The 26,229-nt window shown below is 40.4% G+C and overlaps 1 protein-coding gene across 1 annotated transcript; it reads right to left on the bottom strand.

Moving 5' to 3' along the window:
• Window positions 1-556: 556 nt before the first annotated feature.
• Window positions 557-26,226, bottom strand: LOC110538589 (ras-related C3 botulinum toxin substrate 2). Its single transcript, XM_021625496.2, has 6 exons — window positions 25,958-26,226; window positions 11,573-11,644; window positions 10,874-10,991; window positions 10,208-10,270; window positions 1,770-1,929; window positions 557-1,436 (listed from the first exon to the last, which is right to left on the bottom strand). Exons 1-6 carry the CDS (start codon window positions 25,990-25,992, stop codon window positions 1,306-1,308), a joined length of 579 nt encoding a protein of 192 aa, XP_021481171.1. The 5' UTR covers window positions 25,993-26,226; the 3' UTR covers window positions 557-1,305.
• Window positions 26,227-26,229: the final 3 nt, after the last annotated feature.

The raw sequence follows: 26,229 nt of genomic DNA, 5'->3' as shown, positions 1-26,229 counted from the left end.
TTTCATTCCCAAATGGCAAAACAGGTCATGTATGTATGAAAATACCCTCAAATAAAAGCTGGCATGCTGTACTTATCACTGAGTATACAAAACATTTTTGACATAAACTGACCAGGTGAATCCAGGTGAAAGCTATGATCCCTTATTATTATCACTAGTTAAATCCACTTCAATCAGTGTAGATGAAGGGTAGAGACAGGTTAAAGAAGGATTTTTAAGTCTTGAGATAATTGAGACATGGATTGTGTATGTGTGCCATTCAGAGGGTGAATGGGCAAGACAAAAATGTTAGCGCCTTTGAACGGGGTATGGTAGCAGGTGCCAGGCACACCGGTTTGTGTCAAGAACTGCAACGCTTCTGGGTTTTTCATGCTCAACAGTTTCTCGTGTGTATCAAGAATGGTCCACCACCCAAAGGATGTCCAGCCAACTTGACAAAACTGTGGGAAGCATTGGAGTCAACATGGGCCAGCATCCCTGTGGAATGCTTCCGACACCTTGTAGAGTCCATGCCCCAACGAATTGAGGCTGTTCTAAGGGCAAGGGGACACACAAACACACCCATATGTTTTATTTTGTGTTAAATTAAATTGTAATAGAGAGAAAAGTAATACGGTACCTTAGAAATATAGTAGAATGCTGTATCATGTCAAAATATGAAAAATACATTTTATAGAGGAAACAACATGATCATTCTAGAAAGTTTCTTACATTAGGATGGTGCAATACATTTCTGACTATACACACTGTAATGTTTGGTCTATGTATTTTTCAGTGTCTTTCTTGTACAGTAAGGACCAGTCACTGCATTAACAAACCATATAGAAGAAGTGTATAAGAAAATGAGTCAGAAACCAAAACCAAATACCAATATATGAATCTAAAACACTTATCCATGTGTACATATCCAGGATTTGTCTTGAAAATATTAAGGACATTTATATTGATGCTCCAGAAAGTCTGATGGTTGTTTTCAGACCTGAACAGTGGTCTAACATTGAGAAGAATCGTAGATCCAGCTATATGCCTCAATCCCCAACCAGTGGGAAAGGTAGGCACCATCTGTAATGGTACAATCCGACGGTCCAACTATCTTCCATTCATTTGGGATTTAGGCATACACTATATACTGTAATTATAGCTGGATATACACTACAGATGGCAAGACTCAACACTACATATGTTGACTCATCTGAACATTAGACCACTTTGTAAAACTGCCAAACTTTGTATTTAACTAAAATCAACATTTGCTGTTGTGTGATTCCTGAGCCCTTCCCTCTTGGTCTATCCACAGGTCTGAGATCAGATGAGTAGACAAGGTCGTTTCTTCACCTTGGTGGGCTGGGGGCACAGCACCGCTCGGATGGCCTCGTCAAAGACCGTCTTCAGCCCCCGCTGGGTCAGGGCAGAGCATTCCAGGTACTTCACAGAGTCTACCCAGAAAACACACAAAAGATGTATGAGGGACATGAAGAGGATAGACTGTTTATCTGGCATAATGCACGGCTGGCGGGCGATGACTTGGGCGACATGAAATCTCAACAACTATGCAGTATAAGGACTAAGAGCAGAATACAAAGTGTTCCATTATACTGTACAGCTCTGTGAACAACAATCATTAAAATGACAGATAATCAATCAATCGCTGATTAAGTCATATCCAATCACAAACCCAGAGTGACCACTGTATATGTGACCACTGTATACCAATCACGGTAGATCTCTGATGCACGATCACTAATTCAGGATCTCAGAGACCTACATACCTATCTCTTTGGCTAGTGCTAAGCCTTGTGGGTAGGTGATGGGCGCTAGCTTCTTCTCCTTCAGCTTCTCAATGGTTTCCTTCTCGTCCCTCAGATCCAGCTTAGTGCCCACGAGGATGATGGGTGTGGAGGGGCAGTGGTGTCGTACCTCAGGGTACCACTAGTGGGAGCAAACAGACACACACACACACAGAGTAGGTCAACATGGTACTGAATTACTTTTCACTTCCTTTTCTGTGATACAGCTCATCCTTAATTCTACCAAAGATGATCTGTATTCTGACAAGATACTGGACTGACCACTTTAATAATGAGAATAAATGTCCGCAAAGCGGACTGCATACAGGAGGAGGCGGGGTCAGACGGGAACATTCTAACCAATGAGAGGGCACATACACATAAAATAAAATATTTTTTCCCAAAGTTGCAGGAATGCCACGTGTGTCCACTTATTTCAGAACATTCGTAACAACCTAAACATTACAAAATGTCTATTCGATCAAATAAGGCTCCCGTAACAAATTAGAATGACATTTTTTAGTTGACGAAATTCGACACTCATTATAAAAATCCCTACTTGTGGACAGATTTTGTGGACAGATTTAGGGGCAGAGTCAAGCCTCTCGCTTCGTCTCTTACCCTCTGGTTCTACTACTGTATTATGGAGTAGCCAGTCAATGCAGAGGTTGATTCCTGGTATAGCTCCTCACACATAAAATCTAGGATACTCTGTCTATTACTATTATTATTATTACTACTATCATTACCGTCATTATTATTACACACTATTCAAATAAAATGGCTGCTCTCTTGTTTCTATCAGTCACTCAATGAAAAGGGAAGTTCATTCTTCCACATTGAGTGACTGATAGAAACAAGAGAGCAGTGTATGCTTTTGCAGAATAGGAAATGAATGCTTATGAATGACGTTAGTGAGTCACCTTCGCTTATTTTAGTGTGCCTCTGTTCATTTGGAGGCCTTTCATCAGCTTCTCTGCTTAACACCTGGTTAACAGCTCTACGTATGTTTATACGTCAGTAATTATTGGCATCTCTAATACAATATAGGATCCATCCTGCAAGCCATCATTAGCTGTTACAGCAGAGTGGAGGGAATGTCAAGGTTGAAAATGTTTCCTTTTTATAGAGCATGAATGTATAGTAATGAGAACAGTGACAGTGAAGCACGCACATACAGTGGGGCAAAAAAGTATTTAGTCAGCCACCAATTGTGCAAGTTCTCCCACTTAAAAAGATGAGAGAGGCCTGTAATTTTCATCATAGGTACACTTCAACTATGACAGACAAAGTGAGAGAAAATAATCCAGAAAATCACATGGTAGGATTTTTTATTAATTTATTTGCAAATTATGGTGGAAAATAAGTATTTGGTCAATAACAAAAGTTTATCTCAATACTTTGTTATATACCCTTTGTTGGCAATGACAGAGGTCAAACTTTTCTGTAAGTTTGGGATCATTGTCATGCTTAAAGACCCAGCCACGTATCATCTTCAATGCCCTTGCTGATGGAAGGAGGTTTTCACTCAAAATCTCACGATACATGGCCTCATTCATTCTTTCCTTTACACGGATCAGTCGTCCTGGTCCCTTTGCAGAAAAACAGCCCTAAAGCATGATGTTTCCACCCCCATGCTTCACAGTAGGTATGGTGTTCTTTGGATGCAACTCAGTATTCTTTGTCCTCCAAACACGACGAGTTGAGTTTTTACCAAAAAGTTATATTTTGGTTTCATCTGACCATATGACATTCTCCCAATCTTCTTCTGGATCATCCAAATGCTCTCTAGCAAACTTCAGACGGGCCTGGACATGTACTGGCTTAAGCAGGGGGACACGTCTGGCACTGCAGGATTTGAGTCCCTGGCGGCGTAGTGTGTTACTGACGGTAGGCTTTGTTACTTGGTCCCAGCTCTCTGCAGGTCATTAACTAGGTCCCCCCGTGTGGTTCTGGGATTTTTGCTCACCGTTCTTGTGATCATTTTGACCCCACAGGGTGAGATCTTGCGTGGAGCCCCAGATCGAGGGAGATTATCAGTGGTCTTGTATGTCTTCCATTTCCTAATAATTGCTCCCACAGTTGGTTTCTTCAAACCAAGCTGCTTACCTATTGCAGATTCAGCCTTCCCAGCCTGGTGCAGGTCTACAATTTTGTTTCTGGTGTCCTTTGACAGCTCTTTGGTCTTGGCCATAGTGGAGTTTGGAGTGTGACTTTTTGAGGTTGTGGACAGGTGTCTTTAATACTGATAATAAGTTCAAACAGGTGCCATTAATACAGGTAACGAGTGGAGGACAGAGGAGCCTCTTAAAGAAGAAGTTACAGGTCTGTGAGAGCCAGAAATCTTGCTTGTTTGTAGGTGACCAAATACTTATTTTCCACCATAATTTGCAAATAAATTCATAAAAAATCCTACAATGTGATTTTCTGGATTTTTTTCCTCATTTTGTCTGTCATAGTTGAAGTGTACCTATGATGCAAATTACAGGCCTCTCTCATCTTTTTAAGTGGGAGAACTTGCACAATTGGTGGCTGACTAAATACTTTTTTGCCCCACTGTACTGTATGCACACACACACTCACACACACATTTCAGGTATTTCACCGAGTCTACCGAGAAAACACACACACACTACATTCTGTGAAAAATGCATCAAGAATTCTTGGTACCATTGCATTCTCGGTACCATTGCCATTGGTACCAAGGTTTTTCTGCCTCTCGTGTCTGTCTCTCTTTCATTGCAGGGTAGCCATTATTTAGTCATTGTCTATGGGGACAAACACCCACTCCTCTGCACTCTTTGGCCTTCCTGCCATCAAACCTTGAATGCCACACAAAGGACTGTGGTTGATCTCACAGAGTCTTAGCTCCTTAGGAGGACTCATTGGAGAAGAGCAGCTTTACAATAAAAGGCTTTCACTATTCAGGAACTAAGGGGTTACCTCTGCCCTGACCCTACAGACTCTGTGGAAGAGAGATGAAAGGATGCTTTTCTATATACCAGGACAGGTAAGAGATGTCACTTTAACAAATAAAACTGGACCGTGGCAATAATCAGAGATAACACAGGTCAATTGAATCTCCTTTTGACAGGCAAATACCAGAGTGACATGGGTGGGTTAGTGTGAGCAACATGCTACATGGCTGTGACTCTGGCTGTGACTCTTCCCCCACACAGTCTGTAGCCTACCTTCCATGTTAAATAGATCCTAATGTCACCTGAAAGCCTGGTAATCTATTAAGGCTCCATTTGCATACATGGTCAATGTTACCATGGAGACTCATTGGGAACATGCCATGAAAAAACAGACTGAGAAAGATGGAGAGAGGAGGAAAAACAACTAAAGAGGTTTGTTCTTGAAATGTGAAAAGTGGCAAACATTTGCATAAGGGCTGGAGAAGCAAGATTGCTATTGTTTGAAGCTAATCATAAATTAAAGGGCTGAGTAAAGTCATTTGGGAAAGCGGTGCGATTCGAAATGGCACAAATTGGAATGGACACTGGTCTTTTCAATAATTGCCAATAGCAAGAGCATTTTTCTTTCCCCTCCTTCTTAGTTTGAGCACTTGAAATCTATGTAGTAGAATAAATGACACATTAATACTTTCCAGCGACCTACTAGATCTGCCTTCAGACCACTCTGGACCATATTAGGGTTGTTTTGACAATGTCATATTAAGTAAAGCAGATTTATCAAACTTCATTGTCTTTTGGCCTCCACTGCTCTTGATATAATGCTGTCCTCTCCAACAGTTCCCAAACTAATCAGATCAATTCAAATGGTTGACTGTGAAGTCAGAGGAGTCAGACACTTAGCTGTCATTTTTTAAATTGTATTTATTTTATTTAACCTTTATTTAGCTAGGAAAGTCAGTTAAGAACAAATTCTTATTTACAATGACAGCCTACCAAAAGGCAAAAGGCCTCCTGCGGGGACGGGGGCCTGGGATTAAAAATTAAAATAAAAACAATATAAATATAGGACAAAACACACATCACAACATTAGAGGCAACACAACACTACATAAAGAGAGACTTAAGACAACAACATAGCAAGGCAGCAACACATGACAACACAGCATGACAGCAACACAACATAACAACAACATGGTAGCAACACAAAATGGTAGCAGCACAAAACATGGTACAAACATTATTGGGCACTGACAACAGCACAAAGGGCAAGAAGGTAGAGACAACAATACATCACACAAAGCAGCCACAACTGGCAGTAAGCGTGTCCATGATTGAGTCTTTGAATTAAGAGATTGAGATTAAACTGTCCAATTTGAGTGTTTGTTGCAGCTCGTTCCAGTCGCTAGCCCGAGCGAACTGAAAAGAGGAGCGATCCAGGGATGTGTGTGCTTTGGGGACCTTTAACAGAATGTGAATGGCAGAACGAGTGCTGTATGTGGAGGATGATGGTTGTAGTAGGTATCTTAGATAGGGGGGAGTGAGGCCTAAGAGGGTTTTATAAATAAGCATCAACCAATGGTCTTGAGACGGGTATACAGAGATGACCAGTTTACAGAGGAGTATAGAGTGCAGTGATGTGTCCTATAAGAAGCATTGGTGGCAAATCTGATGGCCGAATGGTAAAGAACACCTAGCCGCTCGAGAGCACCCTTACCTGCCAATCAATAAATTATGTTTCCGTAATCTAGCAACAAGGCTAATCTGAAAACAAGACTCCCTAAATTCTATCAGCATTTCGATTGTGCTACCAGGGCTGGTAAAACCCTGGATCATTGTTATTCTAACTTCCGCGACGCATATAAGGCCCTACCCCACCCTCCTTTCGGAAAATCTGACCACGACTCCATTTTGTTGCTTCCAGCCTACAGACAGAAACTAAAACAGGAAGCACCTGCGCTCAGGTCTGTTCAACGCTGGTCCGACCAATCTGATTCCACGCTTCAAGACTGCTTCGATCGCGTGGATTGGGATATGTTCCGCATTGCATCCAACAACAACATTGACAAATACGCTGATTCGGTGAGCGAGTTCATTAGAAAGTGTATTGGCAATGTTATACCCACAGCAACGATTAAAACATTCCCAAACCAGAAACCGTGGATTGATGGCAGCATTCGCGCAAAACTGAAAGCGCAAACCACTGCTTTCAACCAGGGCAAGGTGACTGGAAACACGACCGAATACAAACAGTGTAGCTATTCCCTCCGCAAAGCAATCAAACAAGCTAAGTGTCAGTATAGAGACAAAGTAGAGTCGCAATTAAACGGCTCAGACACAAGAGGTATGTGGCAGGGTCTACAGTCAATCACGGATTACAAAAAGAAAACCAGCCCCGTCGCAGACCAGGATGTCTTGCTCCCAGGCAGACTAAATAACTTATTTGCTCGCTTTGAGGACAATACAGTGCCACTGACACGGGCCACTACCAAAACCTGCGGGATCTCCTTCACTGCAGCCGGCGTGAGTAAAACATTTAAACGTGTTAACCCTCGCAAGGCTGCAGGCCCAGACGGCATCCCCAGCTGCGTCCTCAGAGCATGCGCAGACCAGCTGGCTGGTGTGTTTACAGACATATTCAATCAATCCTTATCCCAGTCTGCTGTTCCAACATGCTTCAAGAGGGCCACCATTGTTCCCGTTCCCAAGAAAGCTAAGGTAACTGAGCTAAACGACTACCGCTCCGTAACACTCACTTCTGTCATCATGAAGTGCTTTGAGAGACTAGTCAAGGACCATATCACCTCAACACTACCTGACACCCTAGACCCACTCCAATATGCTTACCGCCCCAATAGGTCCACAGACAACGCAATCGCAACCACACTGAACACTGCCCTAACCCATCTGGACAAGAGGAATACCTATGTGAGAATGCTGTTCATCGACTACAGCTCAGCATTTAACACCATAGTACCCTCCAAACTCGTCATCAAGCTCGGGACCTTGGGTCTCGACCCCGCCCTGTGCAACTGGGTACTGGACTTCCTGACGGGCCGCCCCCAGGTGGTGAGGGTAGGTAACAACATCTCCACCCCGCTGATCCTCAACACTGGGGCCCCACAAGGGTGCGTTCTCAGCCCTCTCCTGTAATCCCTGTTCACCCACGAATGTGTGGCCATGCACGCCTCCAACTCAATCATCTAGATTGCGGAAGACACTACAGTGGTAGGCTTGATTACCAACAACGACGAGACGGCCTACAGGGAGGAGGTGAGGGCCCTCGGTGTGTGGTGTCAGGAAAATAACCTCACACTCAACGTCAACAAAACAAAGGAGATGATTGTGGACTTCAGGAAACAGCAGAGGGAGCACCCCCCTATCCACATCGACGGGACAGTAGTGGAGAGGGTAGTAAGTTTCAAGTTCCTCGGCGTACACATCACGGACAAACTGAATTGGTCCACCCACACAGACAGCGTTCTTCAACCTCAGGAGGCTGAAGAAATTCGGCTTGTCAGCAAAAGCACTCACAAACTTCTAAAGATGCACAATCGAGAGCATCCTGCCGGGCTGTATCACCGCCTGGTACGGCAACTGCTCCGCCCACAACCGTAAGGCTCTCCAGAGGGTAGTGAGGTCTGCACAACGCATCACCGGGGGCAAACTACCTGCCCTCCGGGACACCTACATCACCCGATGTCACAGGAAGGCCATAAAGATCATCAAGGACAACAACCACCCGAGCCACTGCCTGTTCACCCCGCTATCATCCAGAAGGCAAGGTCAGTACAGGTGCATCAAAGCAGGGGCCGAGAGACTGAAAAATAGCTTCTATCTCAAGGCCATCAGACTGTTAAACAGCCACCACTAACATTGAGTGGCTGCTGCCAACATACTGACTCAACTCCAGCCACTTTAATAATGGAATTGATGGAAATTGATGTAAAAAATGTATCACTAGCCACTTTAAACAATGCCACTTAATATAATGTTTACATACCCTACATTACTCATCTCATATGTATATGTATATACTGTACTCTATATCATCTACTGCATCTTGCCATCTTTGTGTAATACTTGTATCACTAGCCACTTTAAACTATGCCACGTTATGTTTATATACCATACATTACTCATCTCAGATGTATATACTGTACTCTATACCATCTACTGCATCTTGCCTATGCCGTTATGTACCATCACTCATTCATATATCTGTATGTACATATTCTTTATCCCTGTACACTTGTGTGTATAAGGTAGTAGTTGTGGAATTGTTAGGTTAGATTATTCGTTGGTTATTACTGCATTGTCGGAACTAGAAGCACAAGTATTTCGCTACACTCGCATTTACATCTGCTAACCATGTGTATGTGACAAATAAAATTTTATTTGATTTGTTGTTGATGTAAATTGAGAAGAGCGTGGGACCTAGGATCAAGCCTTGAGGTACTCTCTTGGTGAGGAGGAGGGTTTATTCTCCAGGTCTTTAACCATTTCCCAGAACTTCTTGACAAAGCCTATGGCTGAGGCAATGGTATGAGAAGAATCAACAATAAAAGTGTTTGAAAGTAATGTTTGGCAGGCTTTTTTGGTGATATTATAACTCTTTGATGTGAATTCAACTTCTATAGTAGTGTGTCAGTTTCAAACCCATGACTTCTGGAGAGATGGAGATGGAGAGACAGGATGGGACAATTACTATATTCTCCTTTCCATCCAGAACGGCAGTAGAGCGATAGAGGGCTCAAGGACAGCTTCGTTCAGCAGTAGCTGAGAGCTGCCAAGGTGACATGTGAACTGTGTGCCCCGTGCAGTGAAAAGACACAGACCCTGACAGTTACCTGGGGGAGTAGGTAGAGGTCTCATCATTAGGCAAGTTAATTTCACATGGGACATCCATGTTTGACTCCGTTAAAGAAGAGATGATTACTTCTCTCTGACGTAAACCTGAATGAATATGATTGAATATGATTTCTATTGATGAACAGACCTCTATTTCCTATCCAAATGGAGTGAGGTTCATTGGAATCCAACGGGATGCAAGGTGCTACCTGAATAGATGTGCTGTTCTAGTCCTTGGATTTGAAATATTTTATTCATGACTGTCTGACTGAAGCGACTAAACCCATGGCCTCTGCAACAATAGGTAGAGCTGAAAGCAGCAGATCACAAAACAACTATTGACAATAGCATTACTCAGACATAGTTAGGATATTGTCCATATCCTATTACTGTACCGTAAATGCCCGAATCTGCAATATGTTTGTTTTATTATAGGGTACACTTGGATGTTCTATTGAAAGCAGGTAAACCAGAGTAGCCTATCCTTTTGAAATGGATTGATTTCTCTATGTGTTTAGACTCACTTCATTATCTTAATCTTGACAGGCATTTTACCGGCGGCGGCGGATCAAATAGAATATGTGTGTATTGCATACTATATGTACCTATACACTGTAGCACAACAGCCATGAAGATCACACAGCATCCACTCACCTTGGCTCTGACGTTCTCAAACGATGCTGGGCTCACCAGAGAGAAACAGATGAGGAACACATCCTAGGGGACAAACATAGTACCGAAGGTTAGAAAGGTGTATCAGAGTAGTGGAAGACGTGGGGTCCAAAATGATTGACTCTTTTGATAAATATGAGCGATGATGACTATATAAAATGCAGTATGCAAATACTGAACTACATTGTGTGCTCCAAACAACGTGGGAATTATATTATTTTATGCTAATACAATTGCTAAAAGAGATTTAGTTTAACTAGTAATATTATGTTTTTCTCAAAAAAGTAGTCGTCAAATTTAAAGACACCCCTAAAGATTCTTATAAATAAAGTAGTCAACAGCTTACATCCTGAATGAATCGTGAATAATGATGAATGAGAAAGTTACAGAGGGTCAAAGATCATACCCCCAAGACATTACCAACAACAGGGGAGGTTAGCATGTTTTGGGGCTATGATTTTTGATCCTCTAACTTTCTCATTCATCATTATTCACGATTCATTCAGGATTATTCATAATCATGGCAGCATCCATTATTAATTGGACAGTATACAGTCATTACTGCTCATCTTTATCAAGGGTGTCAATAATTCCGGACCCCACTGTATATAATTTGTAATAGAGAATCTGTATGTGTGTGTGTGTTACCGTCTGAGGATAGGACAGAGGTCTGAGTCTGTCATAGTCCTCCTGTCCTGCTGTATCCCACAGTCCCAGGTTCACTGGCTTACTGTCCACCATCACATTGGCTGAGTAGTTATCAAACCTGCAAGACAAATGAGTCCATTACATCTAGAACATATCACAGTGGAAAACCTTACACAGAATAAACAGTATACAGTTTATTAGTTGCACCACCCCGTTCACGAAAATGGATCGCTCCTACAGACAGTGAGTCACATGGTCGTGGCTTGCTATATAAAGCAGGCAGACAGGCATCAAGACAACTTGAATCAATGGACCCATCCAGCCTGGTGTTAACGGTACTGGTGTAGGGAATGTTTTCCTGGCACACGTTAGGTCCCTTGACACCAATTGATCAACAATTGAACGCCATGCCCCAAAGAATTCAGGCTGTTCTGAAGGTAAAGTGGGGTCCGACCCCGTACTTGATAGTGTACCTAATAAACGGGCCACTGAATGTATAAAAACTGCATACCATAGGTGTTTGTGAAAGTAAAGTCAATATCTAGCATACCAATCCCTAGAATTATTGTGAATATAATATTGTTTCCTATTTCTGGTTATTGGTTGCATTTTGTATGATGTTTGTCCATTCAGCCCACACATTTGTCACTGTACCAGCCATATCATGTCCACTGTGTCTGTCTGTGGTCCAGTACTTACACTGTGGGGATGTACTCTCCAGGGAAGGCGTTGGTTGTGTAGCTGATGAGCAGGCATGTCTTTCCCACAGCACTGAAACAGACATTGGGCAATCAGTTGTGTGCCAACACATACACACACATTTTCTTGCTGCAATAGCACATTGAAACACTCTCGTGCGCACGAGCACACACACACACACACACACACACACACACACACACACACACACACACACACACACACACACACACACACACACACACACACACACACACACACACACACACACACACACACACACACACACACACTGAGAGAACCTATAGTCATTATACAGGGTAGCTGCCAGCTGTCAGAGTAACTCCTTTCTCTTACTCAAAAAACACATGTCAAATTCGCAGTTTCACATGTGAAAACTGCATTTTCACATGTGAGATACTGTAGCTGTTTTCATATTGAGGTAAAATGTCACAAGTGAAACCATATTCATTTTCTTTTACAGTTTTTTCCAACGGCTTACACACATTTTCAAAACTGTCTCCTTTTTTCAAAACTCTACACACAATTCTCAAAACTGCACACACAAAATGCAAAATGCCTCACATCTACTTCAAAATGTAACACTGCATTCAAAATGCCATGAACACATGTCAGAATGAAGCATTTGCATCAAATGGCAAACACTGCTTTCATAATAGTACATTTTTTGGATATACCATGTAAACACTGTTGTTCTAAATCTAAAGCTCTTTGGTCTTTCATAGGCTTATATCTACATTTCAATACAATGTTCTACAGTGAAAGTAATCGGCTGAGAGGGGTAACAAGTACACTGTAAACACCAATGCAATGTAGAAACAGAAAATATTTATTAGGCCAAACATTACTGTTGTATACAGTAGCATACAACAAAACCATAAACATATGTAAACCAAAAGTATATTCTTTAGAATACAGTAAAGAACACAATTGTGTGTGTGGTGTCCCAAGGGAGCACAGTACAGGAATTGGTAGGGGGGGGGGGGGGGGGGGGCAGTCACCAGTGCTAAGCTACTCTTCTCTGGCCTGAGTCTGGCCACGATACTTCGGCCACATCACAAGATAGGTTTTCTCTTGCCAAACATCGAGGGAAGAATCTCCTAGCATGGCGTATCCAACCTTGGACAGAGGCAACCTCTATGTCCCCAAATAGACCATATTTATAATTGCAGTCTCTTGTACATCTTGTACATCTGTAAACAAGCATCCTCGTCCTCCATGATGTCTTTGCCTTTCCACTCTGTACAGAATTCAAACACAGTATGTGTTCAGCATAGGAACTGTAAACAATGTACAAAAAAATGTAGTACAGCATGATAACCAACCTTATTCATTCAGTGCAGTGCAGTAAATGGATGGCTTAGAGTTACAAATGTTTATGCAATACTATGAAGTCATACGTATTTTACAGTACATTACTGTAATGCTAAAATAGTCATTAGATAGTTGCATACCTGTTCTCATTTCTGAAGGTTCGAATTATGGACGCCACTGTAAATCGACTCAAATTGGGCTGGACTCTCAGTCCAGCCTCTCTCATGGTCAAACCGTGGTTGATCACATGATCAACAAATTTTGCCCTAATCTCATTAGAGATGCCTCTCCTTCCTTCTCTTCTTTGCCCTCGTCCTCTTCCTCTCCCTCCTACTCCTCTTGCTCTCTGTCCATTGTTGGCATCCATTGTTCAAAACAGGTAATCTGACCTTTGACCTATTTATAGGCCTATACTACAGTAAAGCAGTGATTGGTTAGTGATCAGTTAAGCTATCAGTGTTTGCACATGTGAGGTGTGTGTGTGTGTGACCTGGTGAATAAGTGTAGCATTTTGATTGGTTGTGTTTGGAAAAGGAAAGCAAGTCACTTCCTGTTAGATTTTTGTGTTTTAGGTTGAGAAATAGCTTATGGTTTTTCACATTTGGTGTGTAGTTTTGCACTTTGAGTGAGAGGTTTCAAAAATCGTGTGACATGAAAAGATTTTGTGTGTAAGCAGTTGGAAAAAACTGTAACATCAAGCAAAACTTCTGAAGTCAAGAACAAAATTCTTAGTATTGCAAACAAAAATAATAATATTGAAAGCAAAACATAAATCCAAAAGTATTGATAGCAAAACAAAATAATGCAAGGAAAAAAATTGTCAAAGCGAGGGAAAATGAATTGTAAATGGATGCAATTAAATTAAACAATTCTACCTATTTTTGGTTATGTTACCCTGGCCTTTGCTTTCTCGGCCTTTTTCCAGTGGTGGAAAAAGTACTCAATTCTCATATTTGACTAAAAGTAAAGATACCTGAATAGAAAATGACTCAAGCAAAAGTGAAAGTCACCCAGTAAAATACTACTTGAGTAAAAGTCTAAAAGTATTTGGTTTTAAATATACTTAAGTATCAACAGTAAATATAGTTGCTAAAATATACGTAAGCATCAAAAGTAAAATAATGAATCATTTTAAAAAGTACTTATATTACAGTTTTTTCCAACTGCTTACACACAAAATATTTTCATGTCACACGATTTTTGAAACCTCTCACTCAAAGTGAAAACTACACACCAAATGTGAAAAACCATAAGCTATTTCTTAGCCTTTGACTCAGTTGTCAATTGCATAAAACACTTTTTTCAAAATACTACACACAATTCTCAACCTAAAACACAAAAATCTAACAAGAAGTGACTTGCTTTCCTTTTCCAAACACAACCAATCAAAATGCTACACTTATTCACCAGGTCACACACACACACTCCTCACATGTGCAAACACTAATAGCTTAACTGATCACTAACCAATCACTGCTTTACTGTAGTATAGGCCTATAAATAGGTCAAAGGTCAGATTACCTGTTTTGAACAATGGATGCCAACAATGGACAGAGAGCAAGAGGAGTAGGAGGGAGAGGAAGAGGACGAGGGCAAAGAAGAGAATGAAGGAGAGGCATCTCTAATGAGATTAGGGCAAAATGTGTTGATCATGTGATCAACCACGGGTTGACCATGAGAGAGGCTAGACTGAGAGTCCAGCCCAATTTGAGTCGATTTACAGTGGCGTCCATAATTCGAACCTTCAGAAATGAGAACAGGTAAGCAACTATCTAATGACTATTTTAGCATTACAGTAATGTACTGTAAAATACGTATGACTTCATAGTATTGCATAAACATTTGTAACTCTAAGCCATCCATTTACTGCACTGCACTGAATGAATAAGGTTGGTTATCATGCTGTACTACATTTTTGTGTACATTGTTTACAGTTCCTATGCTGAACACATACTGTGTTTGAATTCTGTACAGAGTAGAAAGGCAAAGACATCATGGAGGACGAGGATGCTTGTTTACCGATGTACAAGAGACTGCAATTATAAATATGGTCTATGTGGGGACATGGAGGTTCTTTACTGTATTCTAAAGAATATACTTTTGGTTTACATATGTTTATGGTTTTGTTGTATGCTACTGTATACAACAGTAATGTTTGGCCTAATAAATATTTTCTGTTTCTACATTGCATTGGTGTTTACAGTGTACTTGTTACCCCTCTCAGCCGATTACTTTCACTGTAGAACATTGTATTGAAATGTAGATATAAGCCTATGAAAGACCAAAGAGCTTTAGATTTAGAACAACAGTGTTTACATGGTATATCCAAAAATGTACTATTATGAAAGCAGTGTTTGCCATTTGATGCAAATGCTTCATTCCGACATGTGTTTGTGGCATTTTGAATGCAGTGTTACATTTTGAAGGAGATGTGAGGCATTTTGCATTTTGTGTGTGCAGTTTTGGGAATTGTGTGTAGAGATTTGAAAAAAGGAGACAGTTTTGAAAACTTGTGTAAGCAGTTGGAAAAAACTGTAAGCAAACCAGACAGCACAATTTTTTTCATATTTTTAATTTACGGATAGCCAGGAGTACACTCCAACACTAAGACATAATTTACAAACAAAGCATGAGTGTTTAGTGAGTCCGCCAGATCAGAGGCAGTAAGGATGACCAGGGATGTTCTCTTGATACTGTAAGTGTGTGAATTGGAACCTTTTCTGTCCTGCTAAGCATTCAGAATGTAACACGTACTTTTGGGTGTCAGGGAAAATGTATGGAGTAAAAAGTACATCATCTTCTTTAGGAATGTAGTGGAGTAAAGGGAAACGTTGGCAGAAATAGAAAGAGGAAAGTCAAGTACAGATTCCAGTTGCAAGTTTCGGCACATTCATTCCAGCAGGATAGCACCCTGCATCCGACTGTCGGTTTGCTAAGCAGGGTCGGTCCTGGTCCGTCCATGGATGGGAGACCAGTGGTGAAAAATGTTTTTTATTTTTTTGTAAAGGTTAGCTGCCTTAATGTGGTAAGAAACGTAAAATTGCATATTAAGTCAATTCTTTACATTTTTCTTACATATTTTCGCCAGAATACCATCATTAAATTCAGCTTGGTATCTATCATGGTCCACTCCCACTCATGATAAAATGGTACAACAACAGCACGCCAACTCATTTTTTGGTTTTCCCTGTGCAAAGAAGATGCCAATATACTGTCCTTATTGCTTGTTACAGTATGATGAATGGCCATAGACATTTAACTATGTACAATGTGCTGAATGAACAGCATGATGGGGCCTGGCTTCTTTCAAACTTGCCTACATTATGAGAAGCAGTAATCTGCTTTCTCTAGCTTCTTGTCAGTGTTCTAAAACACCTCTGACAGGCAGCAGCTAAAAACACAGTCAAGGTTTTTGCAGTAAAATTCCAATAAGAAGCACGCACCTGCATGTACAGACAGGAGGGAAGGAATGCTAGTCTGAGGAGTGCTCCCAGAGTTACATTTTTAGGGCAAGGTTAGAAAGTGACACCCCGGGCTATACGTAGGCAGGCTACCATCAGCTTCTTCTACAGATTGGCTCCACCTTGAACATCATTAGGTTAGCATTCAAGGTTGGGTAGAAGAAACCTGATATAGATGCCATTGAAAAGAACTGGAGAAACATTCATAGTTTATACCCTTGTGGAAGACATGATTAGTAATAACTTACTGTATATTATATTAGGTGCAAAAAAGCAGTTCTGTCCACACTAACTGAAGTCAAGAGAGGGAGAGAAAGAGAGAGGTGACATGAGAGAGATAGAGAGAGAGAGAGAGAGAGAGAGGTGATATGAGAGAGAGACGTGATATGAGATAGAGAGAGAGAGAGAGAGGTGATATGAGAGAGATATGTGATATGAGAGAGAGAGAGAGAGAGAGAGAGAGACAGAGAGGTGATATGAGAGAGAGAGACGTGATATGAGATAGAAAGAGAGAGAGAGAGAGAGAGAGGTGATATGAGAGTGAGATGCAGGATAGTGTGATAGTGTCTGTTTCCCTCTCTCAGTGGTGAGTTAGTGTGTCATTGAGCAGTCTCTATCTCTGCTACCCTCTGACTCACACACACATGCTGTTGACTGTGGTCTAAGTGTAGGGGCCCCGTGCTTCCTACTCTCCATCTGCTCCTCCTGCATGAGGCTCCCTCTCTCTTCTTACCCCCACACACAGATGGACAAGGGACAGGGGTGGATGGAAGCCCTGAATCCAATGATGGCATTGTGATAACTTACTACATGAACCTGATGGAACCATGTGAAATGCTATATTCTATGGTGCATCTAAAAGGTATTCCTTTTAGCTAGAGGTCTACCGTTTATGATTTTTCAACGCCGATACCGATTATTGGAGGACCAAAAAAAAACGATACCGATTAATCGGACGATTTTTATTTATTTTATTTATTTATTTGTAATAATGACAATTACAACAATACTGAATTAACACTTATTTTAATATATATAGTACATCAATAAAATCAATTTAGCCTCAAGGTAATAATGAAACATGTTCAATTTGGTTTAAATAATGAAAAAACAAAGTGTTGGAGAAGAAAGTTAAAGTGCAATATGTGCTATGTAAGAAAGCTAACGTTTCAGTTCCTTGCTCAGAACATGAGAACATATGAAAGCTGGTGGTTCCTTTTAACATGAGTCTTCAATACTCCCAGGTAAGAAGTTTTAGGTTGTAGTTATTATAGGAATTATAGGACTATTTCCCTCTATACCATTTGTATTTCATTAACCTTTGACGATTGGATGTTCTTATAGGCACTTTAGTATTGCCAGTGTAACAGTATAGCTTCCGTCCCTCTCCTCGCTCCTCCCTGGGCTCGAACCAGCAACACAACGACAATTAGCGCGCGCTAACTAGCTAGCCATTTCACTTCGGTTACACCAGCCTCATCTTGGGAGTTGATAGGCTTGAAGTCATAAACAGCTCAATGCTTGACGCACAACGAAGAGCTGCTGGCAAAACGCATGAAAGTGCTGTTTGAATGAATGTTACGCACCTGCTTCTGCCTACCACCGCTCAGTCAGATACTTAGATACTTGTATGCTCAGTCAGATTATATGCTACGCAGGACACGCTAGATAATATCTAGTAATATAATCAACCATGTGTAGCTAACTAGTGATTATGATTGAATGTTTTTTATAAGATAAGTTTAATGCTAGCTAGCAACTTACCTTGGCTTACTGCATTCGCGTAACAGGCAGTCTCCTTGTGGAGTGCAACGAGAGAGAGGCAGGTCTTTATTGCGTTGGACTAGTTAACTGTAAGGTTGCAAGAGTGGATCCCCCGAGCTGACAAGGTGAAAATCTGTTGTTCTGCCCCTGAACAAGGCAGTTAACCCACCGTTCCTAGGCCGTCATTGAAAGTTCTACAACGGAACAAAAGACTAAAAAGTGCCAATCATGCTACAGTAGTTAAAAGTTACAGCACATGAATGCTTTTCAATGATACTTCACTGTGGGAATCCAACATATACAGCATCTGACTTCAAAGACCAACCTAATTACCACTGGCTGGGCAGAGTTCATTTTAAATGCTCTCACTTCTCACTCAGTCAGAAGGCCTAAAACAAAAAACAACCGAGGAGGATATAGATGTCAAAATCACACTTACACCTAAATGCCACACTCCAGAATGAAGTTGTTGGCCTATTTGTGTCCTATTTCGTTTCTGTCACCTCTGCCTTGATGTAGCCTACAGGAAAAACATATCTATGTTCCCCACGTATACATACTGTATGACTGCATTCAAACAAGTAAGCCGTCACAGTTTCAAAAGCTAGTCTCCTGATCTACAGGGGTTCTCCACATAGGGGGACCGGGGTGTCAGAGTTGGCAGGAGGCAGGGTGGTGACACTGAGTGACAGTCAGGACGATAGGGGCATAAACCTTTTATGAAGTGTACCTTTGTAAAGTATTTATATTTTTCTGTCATTCTCTCTCTCTCTGTCTCTCTCTCTCTGTCTCTCTCTCTCTGTCTCTCTCTATCTCTCTCTCTCTCTCTGTCTCTCTCTATCTCTCTCTCTCTCTCTGTCTCTCTCTCTCTGTCTCTCTCTATCTCTCTCTCTGTCTCTCTCTCTCTGTCTCTCTCTCTCTGTCTCTCTCTATCTCTCTCTCACTCTCTGTCTCTCTCTATCTCTCTCTCTCTCTCTGTCTCTCTCTCTCTGTCTCTCTCTATCTCTCTCTCTCTCTGTCTCTCTCTCTCTCTCTCTCTCTCTCTCTCTGTCTCTCTCTCTCTCTCTCTCTCTGTCTCTCTCTATCTCTCTCTCTCTCTCTGTCTCTCTCTCTCTGTCTCTCTCTATCTCTCTCTATCTCTCTCTCTCTGTCTCTATCTCTCTCTATCTCTCTCTCTCTCTCTGTGAAAAGTTTGGACAACCACTCCCTCTCTCTTTCTCTTCTCTCCCTCTTTCTCTTCTCTCTCCAGTTAATGTCACCTCTACCAGCTCTTACTGACACCGACCCATGGCCCGACCCATGGGCCCCCTCTCTTTCCATGTACTGTAACCAGCCACCTCACCCACTGAGCACTAACTGACACTGGACGTCCATGTACTGTAACCAGCCACCTCACCCACTGAGCACTAACTGACACTGGACGTCCATGTACTGTAACCAGCCACCTCACCCATTGAGCACTAACTGACACTGGACGTTCATGTACTGTAACCATCCACCTCACCCACTGAGCACTAACTGACACTGGACGTCCATGTACTGTAACCAGCCATCTCACCCACTGAGCACTAACTGACACTGGACGTCCATGTACTGTAACCAGCCACCTCACCACTGAGCACTAACTGACACTGGACGTCCATGTACTGTAACCAGCCACCTCACCCACTGAGCACTAACTGACACTGGACGTCCATGTACTGTAACCAGCCACCTCACCCACTGAGCACTAACTGACACTGGACGTCCATGTACTGTAACCAGCCACCTCACCACTGAGCACTAACTGACTCTGGACGTCCATGTACTGTAACCAGCCACCTCACCACTGAGCACTAACTGACACTGGACGTCCATGTACTGTAACCAGCCACCTCACCCACTGAGCACTAACTGACACTGGACGTCCATGTACTGTAACCAGCCACCTCACCCACTGAGCACTAACTGACACTGGACGTCCATGTACTGTAACCAGCCACCTCACCCACTGAGCACTAACTGACACTGGACGTCCATGTACTGTAACCAGCCACCTCACCACTGAGCACTAACTGACACTGGACGTTCATGTACTGTAACCAGCCACCTCACCCACTGAGCACTAACTGACACTGGACGTCCATGTACTGTAACCAGCCACCTCACCCACTGAGCACTAACTGACACTGGACGTCCATGATCGTTGAAAAGTTGCTTCATTTTGTTAGTCCGACCTGGCCTTAATTTTAACACCCACAGACGTCTGGACCGGCCTTCATTTGTTCCAAACATAGACATGCATGACTGGTTCAAAAGTTTGGACAGCACAGTACAGTACATTACAGTAGAGTACTGTACAGTGAGGTAAAGAATAGTTCAGTGTAGTTCAGTACAGTACAGTAAAGAATAGTTGAGTATAATTCAGTACAGTAAAGAATAGTTCAGTATAGTTCAGTACAGTACAGTAAAGAATAGTTGAGTATAATTCAGTACAGTACAGTAAAGAATAGTTGAGTATAATTCAGTACAGTACAGTAAATAATAGTTGAGTATAGGTCACTACAGTACAGTAAATAATAGTTGAGTATAGGTCACTACAGTACAGTAGATAATAGTATAGGTCACTACAGTACAGTAAATAATAGTTGAGTATAGGTCACTACAGTACAGTAAATAATAGTTGAGTATAGGTCACTACAGTACAGTAAATAATAGTTGAGTATAATTCAGTACAGTACAGTAAATAATAGTTGAGTATAGGTCACTACAGTACAGTAAATAATAGTTGAGTATAGGTCACTACAGTACAGTAAATAATAGTATAGGTCACTACAGTACAGTAAATAATAGTTGAGTATAGGTCACTACAGTACAGTAAATAATAGTTGAGTATAGGTCACTACAGTACAGTAAATAATAGTATAGGTCACTACAGTACAGTAAATAATAGTTGAGTATAGGTCACTACAGCACAGTAAATAATAGTTGAGTATAATTCAGTACAGTACAGTAAAGAATAGTTCAGTATAATTCAGTACAGTACAGTAAATAATAGTTTAGTATAATTCAGTACAGTACAGTAAAGAATAGTTCAGTATAGTTCAGTACAGTACAGTAAAGAATAGTTGAGTATAGGTCACTACAGTAGAGTAAATAATAGTTGAGTATAGGTCACTACAGTACAGTAAATAATAGTTGAGTATAGGCCAGTACAGTACAGTAAATAATAGTTGAGTATAGGCCAGTACAGTACAGTAAATAATAGTATAGGTCAGTACAGTACAGTAAATAATAGTTGAGTATAGGTCAGTACAGTACAGTAAATAATAGTTCAGTATAGTTCAGTACAGTACAGTAAATAATAGTATAGGTCACTACAGTACAGTAAATAATAGTATAGGTCACTACAGTAAAGTAAATAATAGTATAGGTCACTACAGTACAGTAAATAATAGTTGAGTATAGGTCAGTACAGTACAGTACAGTACAGTAAATAATAGTTGAGTATAGGTCAGTACAGTACAGTAAATAATAGTTGAGTATAGGTCAGTACAGTACAGTACAGTAAATAATAGTTGAGTATAGTTCAGTACAGTACAGTAAATAATAGTTGAGTATAGGTCAGTACAGTACAGTAAATAATAGTTGCGTATAGGTCAGTACAGTACAGTACAGTACAGTAAATAATAGTTGAGTATAGGTCAGTACAGTACAGTAAATAATAGTTGAGTAAAGGTCAGTACAGTACAGTACAGTACAGTAAATAATAGTTGAGTATAGGTCAGTACAGTGCAGTAAATAATAGTTGAGTATAGGTCAGTACAGTACAGTAAATAATAGTTGAGTATAGGTCAGTACAGTACAGTAAATAATAGTTGAGTATAGGTCAGTACAGTGCAGTAAATAATAGTTGAGTATAGGTCAGTACAGTCAATAATAGTTGAGTATAGGTCAGTACAGTACAGTAAATAATAGTTGAGTATAGGTCAGTACAGTACAGTCAATAATAGTTGAGTATAGGTCAGTACAGTGCAGTAAATAATAGTATAGGCCAGTACAGTACAGTAAATAATAGTTGAGTATAGATCAGTACAGTACAGTGCAGTAAATAATAGTTGAGTATAGGTCAGTACAGTACAGTAAATAATAGTTGCGTATAGTTCAGTACAGTACAGTACAGTACAGTAAATAATAGTTGAGTATAGTTCAGTACAGTACAGTAAATAATAGTTGAGTATAGGTCAGTACAGTACAGTAAATAATAGTTGCGTATAGTTCAGTACAGTACAGTACAGTAAATAATAGTTGAGTATAGGTCAGTACAGTACAGTAAATAATAGTTGAGTATAGGTCAGTAAAGTACAGTAAATAATAGTTGAGTATAGGTCAGTACAGTACAGTAACTAATAGTTGAGTATAGGTCAGGTCAGTACAATACAGTACAGTAAATAATAGTTGAGTATAGGTCAGTACAGTACAGTAAATAATAGTTGAGTATAGGTCAGTACAGTACAGTACAGTAAATAATAGTTGAGTATAGGTCAGTACAGTACAGTAAATAATAGTTGAGTATAGGTCAGTACAGTACAGTACAGTAAATAATAGTTGAGTATAGGTCAGTACAGTTCAGTACAGTAAATAATAGTTGAGTATAGGTCAGTACAGTACAGTACAGTAAATAATAGTTGCGTATAGTTCAGTACAGTACAGTAAAGAATAGTTGAGTATAATTCAGTACAGTACAGTAAAGAATAGTTGAGTATAGGTCAGTACAGTACAGTACAGTAAATAATAGTTGAGTATAGGTCAGGTCAGTACAGTACAGTACAGTAAATAATAGTTGAGTATAGGTCAGTACAGTACAGTAAATAATAGTTGAGTATAGGTCAGTACAGTACAGTACAGTAAATAATAGTTGAGTATTGGTCAGTACAGTACAGTAAATAATAGTTGAGTATAGGTCAGTACAGTACAGTACAGTAAATAATAGTTGAGTATAGGTCAGTACAGTACAGTACAGTAAATAAAAGTTGAGTATAGGTCAGTACAGTACAGTACAGTAAATAATAGTTGCGTATAGTTCAGTACAGTACAGTAAAGAATAGTTGAGTATAATTCAGTACAGTACAGTAAAGAATAGTTGAGTATAGGTCAGTACAGTACAGTACAGTAAATAATAGTTGAGTATAGGTCAGTACAGTACAGTACAGTGCAGTAAATAATAGTTGAGTATAGGTCAGTACAGTACAGTAAATAATAGTTGAGTATAGGTCAGTACAGTACAGTGTAGTAGAATAGAGAGGAGTAGAGTTCAGTACAATACACAGTAGAACACACTAGAGTTGAGTACACTATAATGTACTGTACTGTACTATACTCTACTACACTGTAATTTACTCTACGACACTGTACTGTACTGTACTGAACTCTACTGTGTAGAGCTGGGAATTGCCAGGGACCTCGCGATACGATATTATCACGATACTTAGGTGCCAATACATTATGTATTGCAATTTTCATGATCCTCACAATTCTATATGTATTGCAATTCAATACTGTGATTTTATTGCGATTTCATGGTCAAAACATATTGCTCACCATATGTCTGCTGCAGAAGGACATGAGAGAGCCATGAGAAAACAAGTTGTTTTTTTTATCATTCATGGAAATAAAAGTGCTGAAAACAAATTGGCTCCCCATTTTCTTTAAAACACTGGAGTTTTATTTCAGGTACAGCCAACTAGCCCAAAAATAATATTGTGATATTGTCAAATGAGCACAGTCAAAAATATCCCATTAATTACTGTTCTGTACTTTAATTTCCAAACTTGTGAAACTTAGAATTCTATAATTGGTTCAGACTTGGTCCGGTCCAGAGCAACAAAATGTAGTTTTGTTTGGTGGCGGAGCTCATAAACAAAATAGCCAGTGTGTAGAATGATACACAAATATGCATATTTCTACTTGTGTACCTATTTATTTCTACTTTGCACATTCTTCCACTGCAAATCTACCATTCCAGTGTTTTACTTGCTATATTGTATTTACTTTGCCACCATGGCCTTTTTTTTGCCTTTACCTCCCTTATCTCACCTCATTTGCTCACATCGTATATAGACTTGTTTCTACTGTATTATTGACTGTATGTTTGTTTTACTCCATGTGTAACTAACTCTGTGTTGTTGTAAAGCTTTGGTTTATCTTGGCCAGGTCGCAATTGTAAATGAGAACTTGTTCTCAACTTGCCTACCTGGTTAAATAAAGGTGAAATAAAAAATAAAAATAAAAAGAGAATGACATTCGTATTCATAATTATGCATTTCTGTGTAGTACAGATCAGGGACCCATGATGAAATGCCATTCTGCTACTGGGTGTAAATCCACTTCACTTACTATTCTAAAGCTTCCTGTTGAAACTTCCTGTTGAATACAGGCCATTTGCTGTATACATGTAACTGCACTTTGTCGAAATACAAAGAACAAGCAAAAAGGTGTCTTTGGTCTTTGCATCGACCGTGTAGGAGAATGGTGTTGTGGGTGTTAAGGTGACTGTGTTACAGGTGGCAGCTGTGCTTTGGTTCCTTTATTAACCATGAGACTGTGCAGACAGAGTGCACCACAGACTAAAGAGGAACTTCAAAACTAAAACTGGAGGATAAAAGCAGCATAACAGAACTTCTCTTTTACAAAACGAGAAGAGGTTTAACGAACGGAGAACAGGAAAAGGCTGCATTGACCTCACTGACTGCTGTCTGTCTGTGTCTTTGTAAATGTTCTCTTTAATTGAGGCCCTCATTATCACCAACTACTCTCCATCCCCTCTCTCCTACAGACATTACACCCACGGATCCCAATCTCCAGCTAGCATCTCAGCATCCATTTTGTCTTATTCAACTTGTCACCAATCTTGCATACACTCCAAAAGGGTTCTTGGGCTGTCCCCATAGGAGAACCCTTTTGGGTTCCACGTAGAACCCTCTGTGGAAAGGGTTTTTACATGGAACCCAAAAGGGTTCTATCAGTAACCAAAAGGGTTATTCAAAGGGTTCTCCTATGGGGACAGCCGTATAACCGTTTTAGGTTCTAGATAGCACCTTTTTTTCTAAGCTTGTAGGCACTTCCTTCCTGTCTACTGAATTCAGTGTGTATTGCTACACTGTCTCTTCATTATTGATTTAAGGGCTGTTGAACAATGTCATTGTCAAGTCAACATACATTCCTCAACCTGATGTTAAAACTGCACATGCGAATTAGGAATTTAAAGTGTTAATTGTGTGGCCTGTTTTACAGTTAGAGGTTTGCTCTACTGGGAAGTTCCTGCCTTGAGGGCGTCATTATGTTGTTGTATTGACTCTGTGGTAAAGACCTATTGAGTTTCTGGACATCAAGGTTAATAATGTACACAAAAGGACTGTTACTTGAAAGTATTATTTCTTTGTCTAGCTAATACAGAGTAGAACAAGGTTAGATTGTACTGTGGCACCTTTTACAACCTTTACCCCCCTCATGTCTATCAAGCTGACAGAACACAGCTGTCAGGAAAGTATGAACAGTGTAAACTATATACAATAACCTCATTGTTAAGAGTATGACAACCAAATTGAAATAAAAACTACATACATTCCAATTGTTGCAGCTCCCATATGCAATATGAAACGAATTAATTCAATTAATTCATAAAAAGCAGAAGTTGTCTCTTGACACAAGAATGTGTAGTACAATACACAGAGAAAAATTAATCTCCCAATTAATAGACAATTGAAAGAAGGCTAAATAGAGTTTTTCTAAATGTCTTTTTAACACACCCAAATCCATGCGCGCATACATAACTTAAAGAACTTACCCATCTCCAACCACCACACACTTGATGGCTTGCATTTTCCAGGGGCTGATTTAACAACTTGTGAGTTTACACTTAGTAGGCAAGACAACGATGTAGAATCAGGTACAGTGCAGGAAATACGTTTGCCTATCTTATCTTGCCCACCGCCTCGACTCTCGCGTTTACTCATGCGCAGCGCAGTTGAATGCGGTTGGCCTATGTGAAACTGTGATATTAATGTCCTTCAAATTTGATTAACAAAATACTCAGTGAAGCTTTCAGAAGCTGACATT

Source organism: Oncorhynchus mykiss, chromosome 12 (assembly GCF_013265735.2).
Source record: "Oncorhynchus mykiss isolate Arlee chromosome 12, USDA_OmykA_1.1, whole genome shotgun sequence".
In the NCBI taxonomy this organism is placed as follows: Eukaryota; Metazoa; Chordata; class Actinopteri; order Salmoniformes; family Salmonidae; genus Oncorhynchus; species Oncorhynchus mykiss.
Note: the sequence above shows the minus strand (reverse complement) of the source record. Positions and strands in the feature narration are given on the sequence as shown.

Excerpts from the sequence above, each read along its gene's own strand:
- LOC110538589 (XM_021625496.2), bottom strand. The coding sequence starts at position 25,992 with ATGCAAGCCATCAAGTGTGTGGTGGTTGGAGATGG. Across the intron at positions 10,271-10,873 it reads CTCTGTCCTATCCTCAGACG|GATGTGTTCCTCATCTGTTT; the intron begins GTAACACACACA and ends TTTGTCCCCTAG. Across the intron at positions 1,437-1,769 it reads AGCACTAGCCAAAGAGATAG|ACTCTGTGAAGTACCTGGAA; the intron begins GTATGTAGGTCT and ends TTTTCTGGGTAG.